The sequence below is a fragment of the Ascaphus truei genome, chromosome 5, assembly GCF_040206685.1.
Source record: "Ascaphus truei isolate aAscTru1 chromosome 5, aAscTru1.hap1, whole genome shotgun sequence".
Lineage (NCBI taxonomy): Eukaryota > Metazoa > Chordata > Amphibia > Anura > Ascaphidae > Ascaphus > Ascaphus truei.
The window spans coordinates 70,322,111-70,349,309 of NC_134487.1; the positions used below are offsets into that span (position 1 = coordinate 70,322,111).

Sequence of the window (27,199 nt, forward strand, 5' to 3'; positions counted from 1 at the left end):
AATCAAATGCGTTTGCAGAAACCAGTATCATAAATGGGCATGTCACTGCGGAGCGGCGGCCAGAGCTACTACATATAGCAGCTGAGACTGCTATCTCATCCCTCAGCACTCCACAAGAGCAGCTGAAGGAGCAGAGCCACTGAGGGTTTGATCACTTCATTTACTTTTCTCATTAACCTTTCACTGACTGTGTGGACTCCTGGTGCTCATTTGCAAGCTGCTTTCTTGCAAGCTGTGTTCAGCTTTTACTGTACCATTAGTGGATTCTTGCTGCCCTGATATTAGCTGTTTAGCTGTATTTAGCCTACACTATATGTTTGCTATCTATTTTCAGGGGTGTCTGATTTGACCAGGTATAGGGGAAGGGAGGTTAGGGAAGTACCTCTCGGTCCGTTTGGACCAGGGGGAATGGGCCAGATGAAGAGGTAGTCCCTCGAAACGTCGCCCCCCTAGCATACTTTCCGTTCTCCGTTTTTTGTGTATATTCCTTGTGTTTCATGTTTTTTCCCCTTTTCCTTTCCCCCCCCCCCCACACCTCACTTTGTGACATGCCCATTTATGATACTGGTTTCTGCAAACACATTTGATTTATTTCTGGTTCATTTTATTATAAAATGTTTATTCTGCATTACAACTGTTTTCATCATTTAGCTATTAGACAGTGAGTGCTGGTACTTACGTAGATTTGTTAGTACGATACAGGGGAATAAGGGTCCCCTTTTGTTCCGTGCACCCTGCAATTGCATATATTTAACACCATCAGAGTGCTGTCTATCGTCCCCTTTTACCCATGTATATATATATACATACATACACTTTTTTTTTACTAGTAATGCGTATTAATAATGAGAACTTCTCACATTATTGTAAACTGTTTTTAAAAAATACCCTTCTTAGACTTTAGTTTTAACTGCAGACTGACACTCGAATTATAATGACCATCAATTTTCACCAGAATTCATGAATTCACTCCTTCCAAATGAAATAGACAGGGAAAAGGACAACTTTAGAACATAACAACAGTGTCTGTCAAAAAGACAAGCAGAAAGATGTGTAAGCTTTCTTTACATTGCTAAAAATACAAAATCTGGAGTATAAAAAAATACTGTATAGAGTCAAACAAATTACATCACAAAATCTAATGTGACATGTGTGCAGCACCTTCCTCTACTGATTTAGAATTATAATTCCATTACACTAATAAAAATGGTATCATATTGTAAATAGTTGCCCATTTGCAAGGCATTTTAATGGTCAGTCTCAGCAAATGTGCACCATTAATAAAGCTCCAGACAGTCTTATTTCCAAAGAAGTTGTAAGGTCTTGGGTCAATAAGTTACTCCTGCACTTATGCTACATGTTTTAAGCGGTCTTGGTATCTGCCACACACTGTATAGTGTGAACTTTATTATCACTATTATACTCAAAATTCCCAGCCTGTATTTATAACAAATAAGTAGTATGTATAGTTAATTTCCCCCCCTACTAACAATATTTAGCAACATAAATTTGAGTTTATATGGTTGAAACGTGATGGTTTTGAGAGTATTAAACTAAAAGCGCCCATTGTTGGTCCTTAAAGTATGTACTGTACTTGCTAGCGCTTCAAACCTTCAATCCATTGTAATTGCTGAAATATGATATTGTCCCAATATCCCTTTCAAAGCCTTATGGTTTTTACTAATTAAAGTTGAGTAGCTCTCAAACTGGACTAATAATAATGGTATAAAAGAACTGCATTAGATTTATTACAGAAAAAGGATCTGCTTACAACATCATTTGCTGTCCCTAATAATTTGTTACCGTTTACGTACAATATACCAATTTGGCCTCAATTTTGAAGTATAAGATGCTTTAAGATGTAGATCCTTGTGAATCCAGAGTGATCTAAATGGGTAATATTGACATAAAAATGATCAAAAAACAGATCATGAGACAGTATTTTTCTATATTTTCCTGCACCACAGTACTGATTCTATATGCTACATTGATGAGCCTGCCCTCTTCTCTACACATATCTCTACACTCTTGATATTCAGAAGAATACAAGACAAATGATTATGCTCTGACTGTATGGGCCATGTCTCTTTGGGAATTGGATTACAAATTGCCTGAAGAACTCTAATTTGATTAAGGCTTGGGGCTTGGTGCCAAAAAGGAATTGTATGTGACATTTAAAATAACGTATGATATTAGCTGTGATATGTATGGGTATGTGACTAAGAACTAATATGCATAGAGCTTCTTGCACAGAGCTTAAAAATGTAAAAAAATAACACTTACATTTTAATATTTTGGTCTTTTCTGCCAGTTTACGGTTATCGTCAATCTTTCTAGGTACTGTATGGCAAGGAAAATCCACAATTGTAACTGTTCATTTTTCAATAATTAAACTGAAAATGTGTAACTGCAATTGTGTTTATTTTTTTTAAATAAAAAGCAACAAGTACATTTTTTAAAGAAACAAAAAATTCATGACAATTTTGCTGAAGTAAACATTTCCACTTGCTTATTATTTGCTTCCGTAAACAGCGAGAATGTGGCATTTCTTTGCGGCTTGCTCCTAAAAAGTGATTTTCGCCTCCCTTTGCTCGAGTATGTGCAATACCAGTGGTCACCACCTAATTTGATTGGGAATGTTGTGGCATTTGATTCACCAAGATGTTCCAGACCCTGATACGAGAGAGAGACCTATTTTATGAGAGTAACATATGGAGAGACACCTGTGCACAAGAATGAGCACACCTGAGATACCTGGGAGATATGCCAAGCATATTTCAATGACTCCATTAGCATATTTTTATCAGGTACCTCAGGTGGGCTCTTTTTTTGTGCACAAGAGTCTCTTCATGTGTTTGAAGGGGAGTTTGTTGAGGGTATATATATATATACTGTATATATAAATATAGATCTATAAATTAAAAAAAACTTGGAACTCAAGTAAAATATGATCTCTTCCCTTGTCTCCCACTTCCCCATACTCTCTTTCCCCCGAGTACAGAACTTCTGGGCGAATCGAACGTCTATACATTCACATGCACATTTTATGATATTTGCAGAAAAGGAGGGCGGTTGCAGGAGCATTGGCCCTAATTTTTTTACTGTCAACACAGTAAAAAAAAAATCAAAACACTGCAAAGAATTGTGGCTGTGACAATACCACATAATATCTACTAGGTAGAACTATGCATTGCCTATTTTTTAACCATTTTAAGTTTAATGTATCTAAGAAACAAATCATCTGTTGGTCAAATGTATAATGAGATATTACAAAGCACTGCAGAATGTATATGTACACCCGCCAAAAATAAATCTATTTAAACCCTATTTTGAAAAGGCTTGAATAGTAAAAAAAAAAGTGAGAGATTCAAAAGAAAGCTGCCAAAGTTGTTTGTAGCTGTTAGAGCTGTTATGTTTTAAAGTAAAATCAGATTTGCCACAGAGTAGACTAAATTACTGTAAACTTACTCCCATGACTCACCACAACCTTGGTAAAGCCTCTGAAAAATATGCATACAGTATACAGTCTATTTGAAAGCATTTAATGAGTCATTTGGACATGGTTTACTCTATATTGTGTGCTACAGTATAACACGGACTATATCTAGCTAATATTAACTTTTTTGCACCTTTAAACACTAGGCAGCTTCAGTGTGTCATTTTGTGCTACTAATTGTACTCCCAATGAACTGTATAAACTCCAGACTCCTCCTCCACAGGTTCCTCCCGGAACTGGAAGGGGTTAAGCCTCTAGCGCAGATAAGCCTGGCTAATGGAAATTCAAAGTAAAACTACCCAGTTTTGGAAAGGGATAAATTACAGTAAGTATGGTTGTCCACATTTTTACATTTGTGGGAGTCCAGTGGGCGCACCAAAGTAGATTTGTAAATTGCAGCACTGAAACCTGAAACCTTTCCATGCTAGTTCCCACTGAAGGTTGCCCACTGAGCATGTGCTGGACATGTTTGTTTTCAGATTCTAAGTAAAATGTTACACTGAAACAGCTGTAGAAAAAAATAACTGAAACCCATCTACAGCTGGAAACATTTTGAGTATGAAAGCTAAAGGCTGGTATCATATTGCATGCAAACCTAGAGGGTCCAAATACAGTTCCAGTTAAAAAAAAATAAAGGATATTTTTGTCATGCTGTGCAATTGGAATAGTTACTACCTACACAATCTTTAAAGCAGCAATTCAGGTACATTTAAATATATATATATATATATATATAGGTCCAATGGCTTTGCATCTCATCCCAGCCTCTGTTTAAAAGCTGTGTTTAAAACAGCATGCATTGGCTTGAGGATTGGCTTGTGTAATACGAGCTTGAGACAAAAGGTGGCACTGAGTGCTCATTTGCATGTCATTTCCCAGAATCCCTTGCTGCAGTGGAAGTGCTGTATGCTGGGTGACAATGGAGAAAGACAGGGTTGCAGACCTGTCTAAGACATGCAAATGAACATACAGTAATATTTACAGTTGCTATATATATATATATATACAGTGGTTGACAAATCACCAAAAAAATCTACTCGCCACCTAGTACCACACGTGTGCTGCTTGGGCCAATAGGAGCTCGCCACGATGTTAAATCCACTCGCCTGGGGCGAGCAAATGTATAGGTTTGTCGAACACTGTATATATGTATAGACGTCACTCAACCCACGTCATTGAGTGCTCGTCAGATGTATTCGGGGACGGCGTAAATGAAACAAAGTAACACTGTCTCCAATCTCTTTACAAGAGTTCAAACGTGCTCACATGTAGATAGAGGTGTTTATCTCATAAAACACAAATCCTACGCGTTTCGTTACAAACTTCTTCAGGGTTATATACCCTTAAAGCAACAATCAAGATTTTGTTTAAAAAAAATTATATATATATATTTTTTTTTAAACAAAATCTTGATTGTTGCTTTAAGGGTATATACGCCCTGAAGAAGTTTGTAACGAAACGCGTAGAATTTGTGTTTTATGAGGTAAACACCTCTATCTACATGTGAGCACGTTTGAACTCTTGTAAAGAGATTGGAGACAGTGTTACTTTGTTTCATTTACTCCGTCCCCGAATACATCTGACGAGCACTCAATGACGTGGGTTGAGTGACGTCTATCGGACGACCACAGGAAATTCTGTGCAGGAGCGAGTAAACAGCGCTGAACTTTAGCAAAGAGACCTGAGGGGACAAAGATCCAAGCGGCTGCCAGGCAGTGCACTCTACATACAGCTGGGACCTGTATCCGGAACTGAGACCGTGTCGGGAATCAAAGACGGTGCCTGTGACTGACGGGTTTTCCTGATCAATGGTGGATGCTGGATCCCGCTGTCTTTTGGAGAAGGAACCTGTGTGAACGCTGGCTCCAGTTGGTAACATGTGCCGAAATTCATGTATTGCCTGATAAATGCACCTACAAAAACCACACCACCTTCACCTTATTTCAATATAATTTTAAATGATTATGCTATGAGTTGTGCGCTGTTTGCTCTTTTTTTCCTTTACTAGTCATATCGGATGCTGAGCCATCTGAAGCACCACAGCAGCAGACTATTATTAATAAGGTTTTTTCTTTATTTTACTATCATGATTCAGTTTATGGTTATATATTTAGTATTCACTGATATATCACTGTAATTATTATATTATATGATACACCGAGTCATCACTTATTAGTTATTTTTAACTGTTATGGTTGAAGGTTCATTTTATTTACTTAAAAATATATAAATTAGTAGCGCAGACTTTTTCACTTTTTACTTTTATAAAAGGAATTGACCTGAGAAAAAGAAATAAATATATAATTTTGGGAGCACAGCATACTACAGCAGTGGTGCGCAAACTTTTCCCCTGTCTGCTCTCCTCTGTGGCTCACACTCCCCCCCTGCGCGACCCCGGCGTCAAATGACATGTGGGTTTATGTTACCATGGCAACGTGACCCCACGGCATCATTTGACGCCGGTTACCATGACGGCGCGTCGCTGGAAAGTAAAGTAAGTGTGTTACAGATGCAGCGGCCGTTGTTCGACAAATCACGGAGCCGTTTTCGTGTGCGCACGTGGCATTAATGCGGCCAATTGCCCCAGGCACACGTGTTTATCACGGTTGCTATATTTGAATTTCATGGATTGTGTGCAATTAAATGCAATGAAATGAACGAAATGTAATGTGTACTGTACTATGCTACTGTATCAATTTCAGGTGTTTATAAACCAGAACGCTAAAATGCAATTTTCTGCACTCGCGTCTAAAGGCGGTACGGCTGGAAGAAATTGCGCGCCATCACATGGATATTCCAAGGTATACACCGCGTGAAGTGTTCGAATAACATCCGCTGCATCTGTATAGAGGCCTTGCGCGGTCCCCCGGCATTTAATTTAAATGCCTTGGGGGAGATCGCCCCCCCCCCCCGAAAATGTTGCGACCCCCAGTTTGCGCACCCCTGCACTACAGCACATTCTTAGTTAAGACTTTGTGAAAAACTATTTTAGTTGAAAGCACATCTGTCCATATATATTTATTGTTGTAAATATATTTGAAATTCTAATGCAAACTCCTTTTATTATGAGACATAATAATAAAATGCTTGTATAAGCAATGTAGCTAAAACATGTCATTGTTGCATCAGTAACTGCAAAGATACACCCTTTTCTCTGTCGCTCTACTTCTGAAACTCTAACACAGGCCCTCATTCACTCCTGTCTCGACTATTGTAACCTTCTAATGTATGGCTTTCCTACTTCTTACCTGTCTCCCCTACATTCTGTAATAAACGCTGCTGCTAGAATCACTTTATTCTCTCCTAAATCGGTCTCAGCGCTTCTCCTGCTGAAATCCCTCTTCTTACTTCCAATTAAATCCCGTATTACATACAAAATTCTCCTCTTCACTTTTAAGGCTATACACTACTCAGCGTCTCGATAAATCTCAGCCCTAATTTCGTGCCATACACCTGTCTGACTCTTGCGTTAAAGAATGTCTTCTGTCTACCCATTTGTATATAAAGTCCTCTCCCGCCTATAACCTCTCACTCACGGCCCCACAACTCTGAAATGCCCTTCCCTTCAATATCAGACTGACACACTCTCTCTCCACCAATCTTAAAACACACCTCTTTAACAATGCATATATGTAGCTCCATTGGCGGATACTATACATCTCATATGCATTGACCTTGACCCTGTGCGACGCACTTACTAGAACATCCTCCTACTGTCTCTGTAAATTCTCCCTACTTTCCACACTTAGATTGTAAGCTCTGCGGCGCAGAGACTCCTTTTACTAATGTTACTGTTATGTCGTAAGCGCTTAATCCTGTGATGTGTTATATTGTTATTATTATTATTATTTCACGTGTATTACTGCTATGAACATTGTACATGGGTGGTGATATATAAATACAGGTATACACACATACTGTACGTTTTAAACTAAAGGTTCATATTGAGTTTTCCTCCCTTCAGTGATGTAGGTCTGTAGGGTCATGCTCAGCACTGCACAATGTAAGCAGCTTCCAAATAAGCATTGTAATAGAGGCACTAACAGTAATCTAAAGGTGAAATATACCACTAAAAAAAATAAAAAACCTATTCCATATAGCAAATGAAAATACCACTTGTGATCACATTGACATGTTTTGGACAGTTCTGCAACTCTGCTTTTCACCATTATCTCTTACTATATAATGTTACTCTGCAACCAGGGATTCTGGGAAATAACATGCAAATGAGCACAGTGTCACCTTTTGCTTCTTGTCCATTTTAATATGGACCCCTATAATCATATGCCGGAAGTATTATACAACTTAATCAACACAACTTGGGTTAAAGAAATGCATAGCCAGTAAACCCACTCACAGAGAGATGTTTCAACCTTTTGGTTGAGGATGGATATACTAGCTTTGCAATGTGAAGCGATAGACATCCTATTTGTTTCTGTGTTTTTTTTTTTCATTCTGATTACTGTATAGACCTCATTTTTAAATCCTCATATTTAGTGAAATATCACAAACATACACAAGAAGAATTCAGCTCTGATCATAAAAATGTTTGGAATTGCTGCTGCATTCTTTCCTTGATTAGAAGTTATCTAAGATCTAAACGTGACCTGCGCTTGTTCTATTTAAAAAGTGTGTGTACCCTGTACATATGTGAGGGAGACAGGGAGCGTGTGCACCTGTGTAAAGTCATTGTGGGGCATTTCCCCATCTGAACAAAATCTGATTGGCAGGGGGTTGCGATTCCCCTCAACGTCGTGTTCCATTGTATTTTATTGTTTATTTTCGATTTAAATGCCTGTTTGTTTTTAATGTTTGAAGTTCTGCACCCCCCAAAATCAAGTGTCTTCTGCTTTGTTTGGATTAAAGGGGTTATTTCAGTAATCACATTTCACTGTTCATTACAAGAGGTGATTATGGAGCATAACCAATCCACTGTATAAAATGAGGGGCAACACCATTCTCACCCCCTGTGAAGATCAAGGTGATGTTATTACTAGGGTGATCCCCAAAATCGCGTTTCTGATTAACCCTCATGTTCCCCTTCACACTGCACTAAGCATGATATGTGCTGTAGGAGGGGGTTACGCCTTTGTTGTGATTATCATAAGTCTCTAATTGTGAGGGTAATCAAAAAGATCAAAGGCAGGAGTGTACCCCACTTCCTCTGGGGGCTGTGTGTGCTGCTTTTATTATGTGTCAAAGTGTACCCCGATATTTGTAAGAATAAAACTGTGCTAGGCAAGTGGCATCAAAATGCACCCTTACCCTGGTGTAGAAGCATCACAGAAAAAGTTAATGTTATCTGTTGTAGAAAGGGACAAATCAACACATTCTCTTTTATATGCCGGTTTAAACCCATCCTAGAATTCATCTAATTGTATACTTTTATAGAAAATCTAAATTGTAAAATTAATATTTTGCTATGCTGTATGGTCTGATAGGGTACACTACAACACTGACACCGACATCACGGTATAAAAATTGTATTACAAACATTTGAAAATCATATATTTGTCCCATAGGTAACAACTACCCTTTACAATGAAAAGGTAAATCCTAGAAAAACATTATTTTGAAGAAAGACAAATTACCCATGTCTGCGCTTCCTTGTTTGTGTACTTTCAGAAAGTCTATACTTTGGTGGGGGTATTTTCATGTCATTGGGGTGTTTTGTCTTGACAAGTTTTAAACAAAGATTCTTATGTCTACATTCCTTGTAGTTTGACCTTCCGACAATATATACTTTCATGGGAGTTTATACTAAGGGGACGTTTTGCCTTGACAATGATGGGGTGCATTTATTTCTTTATACAGTCTTACTTTTGTTAGCTAAAATAGTATGTAAACCTATACAAATCTGGTACACTGTATTACTGAAAACACTAATTAAACACTAAACTAAGTGAGCAAAAAACTTCTAATATTGATGAATTAACCAATTGGAATTAAGAATTTTATGATACAGGTATAATTTCCAAAAGTGAATGTGTCTATACTGTAGAAATTAAATTTAATACTATACATCAGACAACACTCTATAGGACAAACATTTCAAGAGTACCGATTAATAATAAAATATAAAAACAACAAGTGTTCCAAAAGTGCTGCTTCTTTAAAAAGGTTCAGTTGGACCTCCGTCACAATGAATATGATTAATAAACAGCAATGTAAGAAAATCAGCATATAAAACTAGAGCTATCACACTCGCAAACGACCATAGAATATTCACGTTGTTGAGTTGAAATAACTTGGATCTTTGCTGTCCTCTGGAAAAAGTCTTGCTTGGTCCTTTGTCTGCTCCAGTTCATAGAATCTTGTGCAGAATGTTGCATCTGACATCACACATACTGTAGATTACCAAGCGTGCCGTCCGTCTCATAATGCACAGTCGATTAAACAGCTGCAATCAGGTACTCCTCTCTCACAGGATCAATGAGCAGTTAAATTCCGCTTTGGCCAGAATACAGGCCCAAGGATTGTTCCTTCACAGAGGTCAAATGGCTAACTGGACAAGAACCCCCTACGTGTTTCATAACAACCTTGGTGATGAAGTAGCCAGGTTTCTACAAAATGCATAGGGTTTCTTGTCCAGTTGGCCTATGGTCTGGCCAAAGTGGAATTGAACTGCTCATTGATCCTGTGAGAGAGAAGTACTTGATTGTGGCCATTCAATCGACTCATGAGAGGGGCAGCGTGCCTGGTAATCTGACTGTGTGTGATGTCAGACACGACATTCTACACAGGATTCTGTGAACTGGAACAGACACAGGACCAAGCAAGATGTTTTGCAGGGACGGAAAAGATTATTTAAACTCTCAAAGATCTTCTTTATGAAAAGGTTGAAATTGTTAGAGATATCTGGGACAATAATAAATATGTAATCCCCCCCCTTAATTATAATAATAAATAATGTCACATAATATGCAATGCTTCCAAGAAAAGTACCAATGGAAAGCTCAACTTGTGCCGAAATAAACAATATATTGGTGCATAGGTACATAGAAAGTCTATTGCAGGAATCATGGTTAAGCAGGAATCATGGTTAAGCAGGTATCAACGGTAGCAGGTGGCAAGTCCCCTTGGCAGCAAAAAGGTTAATTTATAGAGTGCAAGCAACAACAAAGAACATTTTATTTATAGGAACAGTTTGGTTATCTAAAGATCTTTCCATGCTTTTTATTTACGATCTGTATCTCTCAGTGTCCCTTTTGTAACTTGTACTGTATTTGTGTCAAACAAATCTGCCAAGTTTAAAATTTTGCAAACTTCTCTGGCAAACAATTTGTGTCATATAGAAAAGACTCTCTTACATTTGACACAAATGTAAGAAAAAAATAAGAGCAATGCATGAAAAGAAAGGCAGTTAGAGTTTCTTTACGTTGATACACCATACCCACATGATGTTCTTGTTGCATTGCCCAACTTCTATCCCTCCCCAACACTCATGTAAAGTACAATGGCAGCATTTATATCACAGAAAAAGCATCTCTACAGGAAAATAAGAAAAGATACATTCAGAAATGTGTGAATGCCTTTATAACTAAAAAGAGCTTCAGAGGTTAAAATAAATATATGTTTCTATACAGTGTGAAATATGTTTAAGTACATGTGTTGCTTCAAACACTATAGTGAAAGACTGAACGTGTGTAAAAGCTTACTTTTGATAGGAGCATCATTACTGCAATCTCCCAAAATGGATCTGCCTTCTAAGTCTGTTTGCACACTTTTGTTCTCAAAAGATGGTGTTGTGTCTTCTACAGCCATATTTCTTTTTTCACATTTTTCTGGAGCAAAGGCAAAAAAACAAGTTAGTGTTAATATTGTGTGGTAAGACACCATTCCCCTACTGAAAACAACTTTCTAACATGACAGTCATCTGGAATTTGCAAGTCATTGAAAGTAATCGTTTTCTTGTGAAACAAAAAAAAATCGACGTGTTATGAAATATACTTATCAGTGATTTTTTTTTCATATTTGGAATTTCAACATTCTGCCATTTTCTGCAATGTGGTTTTCAAAGTCTGAAAGCAGCATATTCTGATCACATGTAAAATGTGCTTACAATGTCAAAATAACAGACAAACCATTCTAAAGCATTTTAACAGCTAACATTGCAGGATTCTTCAGGTTTGTGATGAATATTAGCAAATAATTTGGAAAGCATGGACAAGTCAAGACAGATTTCTAAACCAATGCTCATTAGCATTGAAACGTATTAGACCTGCATTGTGTCACTTGTATAGTAAACATTCTGAAGGCTGCAGCTGTTATTATTCCAGTTAACGTAAAGGAGATGAAGCACACATTATTTTGTGTTAATGGGGGTAATAACGTATGCTGTATCTGTATATATGAAAGTGCAGTGTGGATTGCTGCATTAAAAGCAGCATCTGAAAAAAATATCTCTAAATGCAGTGCAGACGCACTTACCAGAATGCCCTCCTACTGTCTCTGTACATTCTTCCTACCTACCAATTAGATTGTAAGCTCTTCAGAGCAGGGACTCCTCTTCCAAAATGTTACTTTTATGTCTGAAGCACTTATTCCCATGATCTGTTTTTTGTATTATTTGTTATTTATATGATTGTCACATGTATTACTACTGTGAAGCGCTATGTACATTAATGGCGCTATATAAAGACATACATACATAAAGTTGTGTGAAAAAGAAAGTACACCCTCTTTGAATTCTATGGTTTTGCATATCAGGACATAATAACAATCTTAGCAGGTCTTAAAATTAGGTAAATACAACCTCAGATGTACAACAACACTTGACATATTACACCGTGTCATGATTTATTAACAAAAATAATGCCAAAATGCAGAAGCTATGTATAAAAAAACTAAGTACACCCTTACTGCTTCCATAGGAATTAAGATACTAAGTAGCAGAAAGGTGCTGATAATCAAATGTCCTTGATTAATTGATCATCAGCAAGTGTGACCACCCCTATAAAAGCCGAAGTTTTAGCAGTTTGCTGGTCTGTAGCATTCAGGTGTGTGTTAACACAATGCCAAGGAGGAAATACATCAGCAATGATCATAGAGAAGCAATTGTTGCTACCCATCAATCTGTGAAGGGTTATAAGGCCATCTCCAAACAATTTAAAGTCCATCATTCTACAGTGAGAAAGATTATTCAAAAGTGGAAAACATTCAAGACAATTGCCAATCTTCCCAAGAGTGGACGTCCAGCAAATTCACCCCAAGGTCAGACCGTGTAATGCTCAGAGACATTGCAAAAAAAACAAGAGTTACATCTCAGACTCTACAGGCCTCAATTAGCATGTTAAATGTTAAAGTTCATGACAGTACAATTAGAAAAAGACTGAACAAGTATGGTCGTTTGGAAGGGTTGGCAGGAGAAAGCCTCTTCTCTCTAAAAAGAACATGGCAGCACGGCTTAGTTTTGCAAAGTTGCATCTGAACAAACCACAAGACTTCTGGAACAATGTCCTATGGACAGACGAGACCAAAGTGGAGATGTTTGGCCATAATGCACAGCACCATGTTTGGCCATAATGCACAGCACCACGTTTGGCGAAAACCAAACACAGCATATCAGAAAAACACCTCATACCAACTGTCAAGCACAGTGGTGGAGGGGTGATGATTTGGGCTTGTTTTGCAGCCACAGGACCTGGGAAACTTGCAGTCATTGAATCGACCATGAACTCCTCTGTATACCAAAGTATTCTAGAGTCAAATGTGAGACATCTGTCAAACAGCTAAAGCTTGGCCGAAATTGGGTCATGCATTAGGACAATGATCCCAAGCACACAAGCAAATCTACAACAGAATGGCTGAAAAAGAAAAGAATCAAGGTGTTGCAATGGCCCAGTCAAAGTCCAGACAACCCGATTGAAATGCTGTGGCTGGACCTTAAGAGAGCTGTGCATAAACAAATGCCCACAAACCTCAATGAACTGAAGCAACGTTGTAAAGAAGAGTGGGCCATTCCTCCACAACGATGTGAGAGACTGATAAAGTCAAACAGAAAACGATTACTGTACTTCAAGTTATTGCTGCTAAAGGTGGTTCTACAAGCTATTGAATCATAAGGTATACTTAGTTTTTCACACATGGCTTCTCCCTTTTGGCTTTATTTTTGTTAAATAAATCATGACACGGTGTAATATGTCATGTGTTGTTGTTCATCTGAGGTTGTATTTACCTAATTTTAAGACCTGCTAAGGAACAGATGATTGTTATTATGTCCTGATATGTAAAACCATAGAATTCAAAGAGGGTGTACTTTCTGTTTCACACAACTGTACATAGTAGCCATAGCTATGCAAGTATATGCTTGCTGGTATATGTTCAAAGATTCAAAAATAAAAAGCCTACATTGATATTTTTCGTTTTTATTTTGAATAATTGAACTGCAATTTTATGAAAAGTCAACCAACAGATTATTACTTTAAATAATATTATGTATAACGTGATTTGAAGATGAGATCTCTCATGGAAAATATTACTGGTGTACAACCGTTTTTTTAATTTGCAAATATGTTTGAATCTTCATAATGAGTGTGATAGTGAAACTACTGTTAACACATAAGAAATAGTTACTGAAAGTTCCAGGAAAGGTTTTGCATCTGTAATGAAATGTCATGAAGATTTGTGCATATGAGTCATAACATTGGAACTCACCACATCAGAATGAAGAAAGTAGCTCAAAATCAATTGCCAACAAAACAGTTGTTTTCTTGTTAAACAAAATGAAAATATGTAACATGAAACACTGTGCTTAGAAGAAGTACAGTCAAAGTAAATTTTCAGTTTAACCTGTTCAGTTCTGTGTGTTTTAAACTGCTACAGAATTGAAGCGATAACATTTGATACAAAGGACTATTACTATATATGACTAATTCCCTGATTCAATGAGCCACAAAAAGAAGTGTAAAATATATAGAAGTATATGTGAACTCAAAAATGTAACATACGTACTTGCGGGTGCTAAAACACAATGGTAAAATACCAGAGAAATGAAGCGCAAAAGGTAGCACTCCAAAATAGTGGTCAAGTGGTTAGTATTTATTCATCCAACGTTTCAGCCGAACACAGCAGACTTTTCTCATGATTCAACCTTGAGAAAGGTCCTCTGTGTTGGACCAAAACATTGGATGAATAAATACTAACCACTTGACCACTATTTTGGAGTGCTACCCTTTTTGTTTTATTTCTATAACACACTCCCAAAGCAAACCACAAAAAAAGAATTATATAGTAAAAACAAAATGTAATCACATTGCAATATACTACATGTATCAGCATGCATTGCAAAACCTCTTAGGGATATACAGTATAAAACAATCTCATATTTAAGAAGCACTCTTTGTTCTGACATTATAAATATGTCGAAATCTGATCCAATGTTATTGTCACTAGTAGTGCTGGGCATTATAAGCAACCTTTGCTGAAAATGTTATATAGGTATTTAACACAAAACCCTATGTGCTTCCACATACAGTATTCTTTCTGTATTGAACCATTGAAAATGCAAAAACACAAATGATTCTCCCTATTTTCTTGTACCAATTGTTATGCTTTACACAATTCTAAATTAAAAAGACTGATGACTAAAAGGCATTCAACTATATTTTGGGAAGTCGAAAACCAAACACAAAGTTCCCCTTTCTCTCCGCAAAATATACAAAATGCAGAACTTACAGTGGGCAGCACAGATAAGCAGAATCACTGTTCATGCCACACATTTCCACACAATTTGATTGAACCGTTTCAGGGAAATTAAATATTTAAAATGGGGGGAAAAAATTGGTAACCACAGTAACAAACAACACTGCACAACAACACCAACACCCTGTAGATTTACTTTAACATCTTGGTGGTAGAGATAAGAAAATGGCAGATGAGAAATTGCTTATAGGTATGAACCACTGATGCTTATGTTCTCAACATCAAAAAGTTGACAGAAAACGTTCCTACAATTCCTATGATTGTTGTGGCTTAGTAATCAGGAGCGTTAAGTGTTGTATGAAAACCGGGCAAACAAATAGAGGATGTCTGAACATCTGAAAGTTACAGTAGACAGTATTTATGTAAACTGTCTATTTTCAACCAAATCCCATTCATTGTTCAAAACTTCTAATCATCTGAAAATAAGGATTTTAGTAAAAAATTAGACATATCCATATACAGGTATATATAAAATCTGTAATTAATGATTAGCCTCCAGAGTGCTGCCTGTTATGATATCACAAGGGAAGGGAGGTGTTTCCTTATCGGATCCCTCAAAAGGTTGAATGGTTAGAAAGGGGTGACTCCTTTTGAAACAAAAAGGGAATATTTTAGCCTATTAATGCTGGGTTATGAATTCCAAGAAACCCCACGTTTGCTTGCTTCAAACATAATGAACAAGCAGATCTATAAAAACTGTCTAAATGTTACTAGTATGTTTGACGGTTATATTACATAGTTACACAGTAGATGAGGTTGAAAAAAGACATGTCCATCAAGTTCAACCTATGTTAAATTTAGATGGCAGATACTGATCTTATATTTGTATTTACAGTATATTGGTCAAAAAGAAGGAAAACAAACCCCCCCAGTGAATCACTATCCAACAATATCTCTTAAAGGGAAAAAATAAATTCCTTCCTGAATCCAATAATGGCAATCAGATTAGTCCCTGGATCAACATCCTTCCCACGTTTACTTATTTGGTATATCCCTGTGTACAGTACGTTTCCTTTCTAAAAGATGACCAACCTTTTTTTGAAGATATCTATTGTACCTGCCATCAAAGTCTCCATGGATAATGACTTCCACATTTTAACTGCACTTATTGTAAAGAACCATTTCCTTTATTGCTGGTGAAATCTTCTTTCCTCTAACCTTAATTGGTGTGTTTTTCACAGGAGTGAATTTCTACAGTACCATATACTCCTGTGATAGGTTAACAATATATATAGCCTTTTGGGCCATAGCTTTGCACTGGTAAAGTTCCACTTTTATGTTTTGGATAGCATACGTGCCTGCATAAAGGTAACATTTTGATTTAATACCAAGAAGCTGAAAAAAACTCAATGTTTTGCATTGTTGACACAGGGACTTTTGTTGAAATTATACTTCTGCAATGGAAAATTTGATAAAGTTACTATCTGATGAAAGGATAGGAAGTAAAGCAGTAAGGACAGAAGAAATCTTTCTGTTTCATTACGTTAGTGCTGTCAGTACTTACTGTAGATATCTTTAATAACTAGATACTATATACTTAGATCTACTGTATTGTATTCCATGAATGACTAGTTTATTTTAATTATTTTATGAAGTCATATGAAAAATACAGTAGTAGAATTTCACAGCAAACTAAGATATGTAAATAGTGGAGTATATTATACCATTAACTGCCTCATTTAGATAACGGTAGGATATGTTTTAACATAGGATAGTAAATTTAGCACACAGAATTTAGTACGATACTGGTCTGAAAGTCTACTAACCACAAATAATTAAATGCAAGTAACCACAAAGAATTACAGATGCAGTATGACCGCGTGTTCCTAGAGCTGTGCTAGATCAATCAAAAATCTGCTAGGTGGAAATCTCACAGCCCCTTAAACAACATACATAATTGACTTAAAGGCTTTAAAAAGGATTTTAAGGGCACGAGACTGATGATTGTGCCGACTAATATTGTGTACGGATATCAGTGAATAAGTACTGCTTTAGGGATCTAAAACATTGTCAATGCTTCATATCACACATTTATTCACCTACTGGTAAAACAATATTGAGCATCTTCTGATTGATCACTATTGGATATTTACCTTCTAGTCAGGAGAGAAACTCTACTACCAACTAGGTGGGTTATTTAGGAAAGTCTCCCGGCTGCACCATATTTATTAAGGCACAGTATTCATATTGGAACCAATAGGATTTTCTTGATTGATCTGGTGTAGACGTTTTGCCCTGCTTTTGTAGCCGGGAAACTTTCATAAATCATCCCCAAGGAACTAATGCATCCCGCAATATAAAGACAGGGCAAAAGTGGAGCTAAAATCTGCACCAGATTTAGAAAAACAAATGGAATGTTTTGCATTGATAAATATAAAGTAATGTATTCCTTTTACTCCACCTTTTTGGTCTAATTTTGTAGACGGAAGACCTTGAAACATAATATGGAAGTTGTGTGCAAACAAAGAAAAACTGTTCAGAAACATTCATGAGATTTTGATCATGTACCAATCCAAATCTTCTGTCATCATCCCAAAACAAAAATCCCAATGTAAGTTATTTTGCTTATTAAGAAGCTGGATCACAGCAGGAAGTAATTCTTACATTTTATAAACTCAGTAGGCACTGAAGTGGAATAAATGTACAGAAGGGGCATCAACGAACTAATATGCATATTTATCAAAGTGTGGAAGCCAATATCGCTTGTTAGTGGCTAAAGTGAATTTGTATTATTGCGCATAAAAAATGGCTATTACACTTTCGCAAATATGAGCCGAGTTCTCAAATTAAAGCTGTAGACCAAGCAATTATCTACATGTGTGTATTTAAAATAAATCAGTTCTGTACTTTGAGAAAATACTTCTGCTTTAAAAAAAAAAAAATCAATGATATTTTGAATGTATTATAATGTAACGAGCATTTATTGCTTCTAAAGCAACCATTTAAAAAGTCACATCCCCTTCCTCTTCTGAAACAGACTCTGGCACACCCCTTTTTGAGCCATGCCGTGTCTCTAGTAGTGCACCAATTGTATCAAGTGACTGCCCTATCACATGATCTTCCCCACAGCACTTTCCATCTTTGGGCCTCTTCTGCTGCACTGACAGCCATTTAGTGAACCCCGAAGTAAACTTCACTGATCGATTACAGGAGAAAAGATCAATCTGCAATTTAGCTAATTAATTACTTATTGTGTTGATTGTGTGGATTGTATTGATGCACATATTAAAAGGAAAATAAAATAAAAAAGGATACCCCCTTAATCTCCTCTAAATATAAACATGTTGTCAGTACCTGACAATTGTCCCGCTAAATTATGTTATGATATAACTGGCAAAAGCAGAGTGGAATATATATAATACATTAGATAAATAACACCCACAATAAATTATAGAGGCAAACAATATTAAGATTGCTGTAGAGGTCAAACAATAGTGAATATTTAAACTTCCATTTCAGTTAAAATATAAACATTTTCTACTGTATAATTCACCCGAATTATAGTTGACGTGGACTCAACAATTTGTTTTCCATCAAAAATAATCATTAACTTCATTTTGCTTTCTTGTCAGCTACAGTATCTGACAGTTTCAACCACTAAGCAGATTGTGTGTCATGTAGTTAAGGTCTTGCTAACAATGGGGTAATTACCGTAAATCCTGACTTTAAAAAAGCATTTATTCAAAGTCTGATCTTGTCCATTGTTACAGATGATCATAGAAGCCGTACACGGCTAAATACAAAAAAGCAGAAGTGTACTTGAGATGCCTGATCTATTTTTCAAATGTTATAGCAAAGCGCAGGCATGTTCCAACATGCAAGACACAAAAAGTTCTAATTTGCTACAATTGTGTGAGGTTCTTCTATTGATTCAACAATATTCCCTTGCACATAAAACAGGTCAATAGCATCCAAGTCAAAGTCAGCCACATATAGTTAAATACATTATCAAGAGATAAGAGGTAATGGGGGCTAAATGTGGGTGTGCTGCTTCAAACTGGTGCTCAATGCGTTATATTAATACAGGTCATGGTGTGTGAATGTATTACGTTATTTTTGCATCGTAGGCCTATATCCACAAAACTCTATTAAGTCACTTAAAGACGCAGTCCAAGCAGCTTAAAAATATATATATATACATATTTTTTTTAATACATGCAGTATTTGATTACCTTTATTGAAAACGAATCACCTAAGTTGCCAATCGATTCACTCGCCTGCTTCCCAGGGTTCACCACATAACTGCCTTTCAGTTTCAAATCAAACCTTCAGTCAGTGTAACTCAGCAGCTACAGTGTATTCTTATATTACTAAGGAAACATTTTCTATTGTTACAGTTTACAGCTCAAACTGCTGGGAATATTGGCAACAAATTATCAAAATCAGTAAAGTGTTACAAAGATGTTGCACTGCTGGGAAAGTGTGTTAAAACCTGTTATAGAAATCAAAGGATGATAAGTATATTGTAAGGTCCGGGGGAACACCTCACTCTAAAGGGGCTCCCCCCGTGACTTTACTCACCCCCGCTCCAGCTCTGCCTTCTCGCCGCCGCAGGCGGGATCTCCCTTCTCCTCCGCTTCCCGCGGCGGCTACTGATCTCGCGCATGTGCGCGCACGGCCGAGGACTTTTACGTCCTCCCTCAGGGGGAGTTCCCGCCCCCAGCTGAGGCCACACGTGCCTCTCCCGCGCGGCGCACATGCCTGATGCGCGTGCACCGCTCACAAGCTGCACATCTAGCACAGCTGTGGTGAGTTTCTCCCTACCAATCCCTATCTTTCCTGGGACCGCTCCCTCGTTACTCCCCCTCTCCCTATTGGTCCTTCCTCCTACTTATACCTTGCTCAGCCATTCATTCTTTGGCTGAGCATAGCTTTGTATGACCTGTGTTAACCACAGTCGTGCCTGCCTTAGTTCCTGTCTCTTTGTCTCCTTAGTGATCCCTTGCGTACCGAACCGGCCTGGCTGTGGATCCGCTCTGGTCTTCTACCCTTGGTTTGTATCCTGACCTCCTGGACTACCCGACCCCTTCACCTCGGTTTGCGGATTCCGACCTACCTCCCGGCTCTGGACCCCAGGCTCTCGGTACCACCTATCTTCTGGAACCTCCCTTCTCGTCTGGTGAGTATCTTACTTTATCTTATACTCCCAGACGGTTCCAGACGCCTATTTTCCACTTTCCAGGCGTGTCCCCGTAGCTGTGGGTGCAGTTTGTTACCCATCTCACCTCAATTTCGGGGTCCCTCCTTGTCCGTGGTGAGCACAGCGTAACATATATTAAAACTCATTAAAAATGGCATTAAGAGTTGACAAAAAACAACAAGTAGTAAGTATTATCTAATACTACAGAACTGATTTATTTTAAAAAAAAAACACACATGTGGGATATTGCTTGGATTGCTCCTTTAAAGACATATTTCAGGATCTGGATCGGAGTGCTGTAACGCTAAGACATACTTAGAACCGCCATTGTGTTTGCATATAATTAGTTTTGAGGATATGTGTTAACCTCAGAGAACATAACATCTGTTTCTACTTTAGTTAACATCCCGTTATGAGCCCTGATTAACAGAGCTTTTTGCATCTAGCACATAATATTTCCTTTATTTGTTTTCTTTACAGGGTTTTACATTCAGCTTTCTTTGCTTTTATTGTTTCCTCTGTTTTATCAATAATGTATGCATGTATTTATGTATATTTTTATTTACATAGCGCCCCCAAATATTTAAACCACACAGTCCGTGATGAAATTTACCAGCTCTGTGTAGAACCCTGGCATCAACTATAACAAACTTTAGAAAACGATGATCATTTCCTTTACAGGTTAATAACTCACATTAGTCACTTGAATAAAAAGCCCCTACAGTTACTTATTAGTTAGGGCTATTGCTTATTTAAGTGGAAGTGTAATGAGTAATATGGTACCTACAGTAGTAGGAAGGATACCCACTAGATTTGAGTGTTTTCTAGGTTATTGACCTTCTCCAGTGTTGTTGATTATTTTCAGACTAGAAGAGCAACATGTATTGTATAACACTGGCATGGACTGTTTTCATTTAAATGAAACCAACCAAAAACATTAAAATAATTTTAATAATTGTCACAATGCCGAGCATTATTGTATTGTGAAACACTCTCCCGCAAAGTACAGCTTTATATTTAAGTATAAATGATTAAACCGTGCTCAACTAGACCTCTTAATTGGAAAATTGCCACAATATGATATATTGTGTGCTCAATTCATGTGAACTTGGGATATTAAAGTCTTGTGTCCCCCTTGCGGGGGATCCTTGAGTAGATGATTTCCCTGACGAAGCCCTTGTGAGTGAAATGCGTAGGGTTAACTGTGTGGTGACATCCGTCATTACAACATCCAATCATTCCCTACGGCGGATACGGAAGTGAATTGTGGATCAGACTGCAAGAGTCGCTTGAGTGGAGGTATCGAGGCCAGCTAAGGCTCGCGACATCATCCGGACTGCAGGATCTGGTGCAGGATGCCAGTATCGGAAGGACTGGCAAGTTTGCTCTCTCAAGATGACCAAGGACCCATTACGATCGAGGTCCCCTTGCCCGCGCCTAGCTGTGTCCATCAATACTTTCTTACATGTGAGTCTTTCTTGTTTTTATTTGTTACTAGATTTTGTGCTCGATTTCGCCCGGGGAATGTAATATTGAATACATGTCCCCGCCCCCTCCCCCCACAGCGCTGCTGTGGCATGTCCCCTCGCTGCCGACACATCTCCCTTCCCCCCCCCCATTGATACATCTCCCCTTGCTGGCGCCACATTTAACCGTTGGTACATCTCCCCCCGCTGCTGGCACATGTCCCCCCCACCCCCCGTTAGTACATTTCTCCCCGCTGCTGGCACATGTCCCCCCCACCCCCCGTTAGTACATTTCCCCCCCGCTGCTGGCACATGTCCCCCCGCCCCGCTGGTACATCTCCCCCCACTAGCTGGCACATCTCCCCCCCCTCCCCCCGCTGGTACATCTCCCCCCGGTAGCTGGCACATCTCCCCCTGCTAGCTGGCACATCTCCCCCCCACACACACACACAGACACAGAGACACACACACAGCCCCGATCCAGGCAAGGACAAGCCCCCTCCCTTAGTAGCCATGCCCCCCCCTGCTCAGATTTGATGGACAGCCGAGGGAAACTTAGAATGTCCATAATTTGGGAGGTGAGCCACATTGGAAGCTCAAAATAGTTGCGTTGACCTACAAATCCGCAGCAGAATGTACGGTGAAAGTTTTGTTGTGCTACGTGGTGCCTTTAGATTTTGATGCTTCGGACATACAGACAAACAAACAGACGGAATCCAACTTAGAATTATAGTATAGATGTAATACACTTTTACTGATATGGGTTGTGCTTGTCTGTTCTTCTCTTTTTATATTTAAGTATACTTGTGTCTCAAATTTGAACTTGGTAGCTACCTTGGCTTCATATTGGAAAACTAGCAGATAAACAAGTTTGCTTCAATAACCCCTTGTTGAATTTTTCTGTGACGTCCTGTCTGCATAAATGCAAGAAATCAGTGTGGTTTTTTGAGGCGCCGTTCACTCAAAAAAATGAAATAACTTACTTTATGTGACAAAGGAATTTTTTTGCAAATACACCCCACTCCAGAGAGAACTACTCCAGCAAAAAAAATTGTAAAAGGCATATTAAGAAAATGAAGACTAAATATACAGTATAAGAAGAAAAAAGATATTTCTAGTTACCACTTTAATAGTTACTACTTTCATTTATTATTACTTTTATAAAGTTTGGGTGAAGGGCCACTATCTATAACCAAACAATAACTGATTTTTTTTTATTAAGAAACTTTGCTTTTTTTTTCATGAGGAGCATAAATTGTGAACACCCCTTTTTTTTGCATACTGATGTAATGTCGAAAGTCATGAGGTTTCTATTCTGGTAATGTCAAACTAATTGCATGTAACCAACTTCTGAGAGCCAATAGTGTTCAGAACTTCATCTATCACTCTACATTTTCTGTCGCATAATTCACCATTTATTTTATAGCATTGTGTATCTCTATAACATATATAACACTTTGACCTATATTTACAATGAAGTGCTATTCTATAAAATATCTTCCGGTGACGGAAGTAAATGGGCCACAAGATGTCTTCTGGCACCGGAAGGTGTCTTGTGGAAGAGCACTGATTAGTAAACCTACCTCTTAATTTGTTCTACAGAGATCTTTACCAAGAGGTGGTCATAAGATACCTTCCAGGGACAGAAGACACTTTATTGGCCATATGGTCCTTTTTGCCATGTTGTTTTACTCCATAAGACACCTTATAGCCAATTACATTCAATGGCACATACTGTAATATGTTTTCCAGCATGGAATTGTGTCTAATGGAGAAGAACCATTTAGTAAAGATTGCCCAAACTGTCTGCGTTAAAGACCCCACACATTAAAATTTAGAAATGCAACTTACACAGACGCGGTTTACAAGCACTACTGATTATCATCAGAAATATGATTCAGCAACTTCTGTTTTTTATCCAAGTAAAAGATATAGGGCCATATTTACCAAGCAGTTCTATGTCATAAAATACCTTCTGCAGACAAGAAACCTTGGGGCACATTCACTTGAATGGGCTGCAAAGTGTATTGCAGCGCTAAAAGATGTATGTTGTAAAAGCACAGCTTAATCAATAGAGACCATAGTGACGCAGCCTGAAATGACAAAGTCCTCGTGCCCGGTCTACTCTGTTCTCTTGGTAGTTGATTTGACAACTCACTGTTTCTTTAAAGTAGGATAAAATATATATATATATATATGAAAAAATTGAAACTCAGTTGGCACACTGTAAACAAAACATATGCTGATGCTTGTCCCTTATGCACAGGGCATAAATCAGGACGCTGCACGTCCCTAAGGAAGGTCACTCTTTGATGACCGAAACGTTGGATGTGGTGCCATGCTAAATTTAATACAGTACTTCTGGATTTCCTTGGCTGTGTGCTGTCTCGTTTTTTTCCCGGACTCCCATCTGGTAAAATCTATCTGTGTGTATATATATATATATATATATATATATATATATATATATATATATATATATATATATATAGCAGAAAATAGCCGTGTTAGTCCAGTTGCGATAGTGCAGAATAAATGAGTTCTTCAGTATTATTGGACTAACAATTTATGTCATAGGACAAGCTTTCGAGAGTTCTCCTCTCTTCTTCAGGTCAACAATACTGATATACAAAGGTTTCAATGGCTAAAACATATATATACACAAATCAAAATGGCAGGCACTCCATACGTGCAGATCTTCATTCCTTGATGTTATACACTTGCCTACACCCCACCAAACAGATATTAAAAAAAGGTAAAATAATGTCCGCGCATAATATGCTAATGAAGAGTGACATCATGGGTATGACATCTGAACACTAGTGTATACACTAGTATATTCAAATGTCATACCTATGATGTCACTCTACATTGGCATATTTTGCACGTCCGATTTTTCACTCCCCTTCCCCCCTCTGTTTGGTGTGGTATAGGCATGTATACAACGTCTCACTGTGTACTAGGGTAGTTGCTCTTGAAAGACGCTCAGCTGGGAGCTGCAACATCGAGGAATAAAGAATCCCATTGTGCAACTATGGAGTGCCTGCCTTTTTTATATAAGTATAAGTATTTTGGCTGCAGCATCCCCCCAGTTCTATAGACTATTATTAGTAATTGTGTGCCCTGATTCACTTGATATATTATAAATATATAGTAGCGCCAAACAATGTGTAACAATATTATACAATCAGTTTATGAAAATATAGTAATACGTGTAGTATTCAATGCATGGGTACATCAGTGCCAAGTAAGTGAAAAATATATGTGAAGATATACTCAAAAAAAATATATATATATATATTTATATATATAATAAATGCATAAACTGTTATAAAATAAAAAACAAAAAACTGGTCAGTAAAGACAAATTTTCTTCAAAAGGTTAGAGGAGCGCCAATGTACACATCGAAGTCATGAAAAGAAACAATGAAAGACAACATAGTGTGGTACGGTTTCAACCAGGGTAATGTGGTTAAGTGTTGAACAATTACACTCACACTTTTCTCCTTTTCAATAAAGCAGTACAGAGACACTTCTCTCTCTGATTGGAGCGGTAGGTCAGGAACTTCGCTCATGGAACCCCTTTTGTAATAGAATCCTTCCCATCCGTTGTTTGTATAAACAAAGGAATAAAGAAATACTAATTGTGCAGTATATCTCAATAATGTATTCAAAGATTGAACATTAAAATCACATATAGATGTACACTCACATTTTGTACATTACATCAATTCGTGGTACGAAATCCTGACTCCTCTCCGTTTGTGTTGGACCGGTGCACACGCTGTGAAGCTTACTTCCGCGTCTCTGCTCTCATCTACGTCACCTCCGGTTGGGTGAAGTTGAGGGCGGAAGGGCTGTGTGGAGGAATCCCCGGCTGCCAGGACTTCGCGTCACGAAAGCACTCTGATTCAACGCGTTTCGTCGATGCGAAGTTCCTGACCTACCGCTCCAATCAGAGAGAGAAGTGTCTCTGTACTGCTTTATTGAAAAGGAGAAAAGTGTGAGTGTAATTGTTCAACACTTAACCATATTACCCTGGTTGAAATCGTACCACACTATATTGCCTTTCATTGTTTCTTTTCATGACTTCGATGTGAACATTGGCGCTCCCCTGACCTTTTGAAGAAAATTTGGATTCATCAGACTAGAGAACAGTCTTTTAAGGGTTTCTCGAGCCACTTTTCAATTAGCACTATGCACTGGGTGGTGTAGAGGATTTTTTATAGATTCATATGTCACTATTTATTTTCACAGTTCACCTTATTATTAAAGTCACATTATATTGTTTATATATACTTTTCTCACATATTAGGATTTAATGCACTAAGTAAGCGACAATAACAATTATTTTTTCTTTCTAGTAAAGTCACATGTAGGTTGTTCTTCCTGGATGAAATCCCAGCAGGTGGAAGGGGTCAGGGCTGCTTCCAATGGGAAGAACAATTTAAAATGTCACGGCCAAAAGTACATGGAGCAGGACCCGGCCTCGCCAGATTTGACGAGGCTGGGTCCTGCTCCGTTAAGTTTTGCCGCAAGCTTTTGAATCTCCTTAACATCAAGGACTCTCCTTTCTATTGGTCCCCAGCGGACCTGCTCTAAACATCTCTTATGAGAGAATTGCCAGGACTGAGGTTCTACACTGATGGGATCTCTGGCTGGTGATAATCTTTAATGGTTTTCATTTCCAAATAAATAAGGCAGCCAAATAAGACTCCATTTTGAATTTTACAAGCAATTTTTTATAGACTAGCACTAATTAATGTAACATTGGAATCACTGCAGCATCCTTATCTCATTTATTTACAGTATAACACTATAACAAAAAGAGTATGTATTATATACTCTGTGGAATTTGTTGTTCCCTCTTGCATGTAGGCTTTTGACCTTAACATTAAAAAGTCAGCAAACATATTTTAAACAATGAAACAAACATTAAATAGGTCATACAACGTGATTGATTACATTTTTTTACCAAATATTTTCAGAACTAAACTACTACTTATCATTTTGATCCATTAATTCATCAAATCAATATATTACTGAAGATAAAATCCCATATTTTCAAAATACGTGTTTTCTAGTAGGTTTTAAAAGTTATTTCCACAGCTACATTACACTCATACTGTATGAATTTAATGTCATAAAAAAGGTTTATAAAATAAACTAATGCTTTTAGTTTTGCAATATACATGACATGACTAATAAGTGAGGGTTACGCAAACCCTATAATTAGGTGTGGCTTCTATTACTGTATTGTTTCTTGAGAAATTCGCCAATACAATTGTGTGAAAAAAGAAATTGGTAACACTTGCAAACATGTTTTTTTTATGTTCGTTTGTGTCTGTAAAATAAAAAATATGCTTACAAATTTATTTAGACATTTTTTATGTA

The 27,199-nt window shown here is 37.7% G+C and overlaps 1 protein-coding gene across 9 annotated transcripts in view; it reads right to left on the reverse strand.

The window, feature by feature from the left end:
• Nucleotides 1-27,199, reverse strand: part of MDFIC (MyoD family inhibitor domain containing) — an 83,259-nt gene that overhangs the window by 37,854 nt on the left and 18,206 nt on the right. For 5 of the 9 annotated variants that reach the window (XM_075599992.1, XM_075599989.1, XM_075599991.1 and 2 more), the window contains exons 4-5: nucleotides 11,155-11,280; nucleotides 2,284-2,340 (exon numbers count right to left, since the gene is read on the reverse strand). In XM_075599992.1, the coding sequence (XP_075456107.1) occupies nucleotides 2,284-2,340; nucleotides 11,155-11,280 (183 nt within the window). Of the gene's footprint in view, nucleotides 1-2,283; nucleotides 2,341-11,154; nucleotides 11,281-25,517; nucleotides 25,783-27,199 lie in introns of those variants that run through there. The other 4 variants (XM_075599994.1, XM_075599993.1, XM_075599997.1 and 1 more) reach the window with 2 other exon arrangements.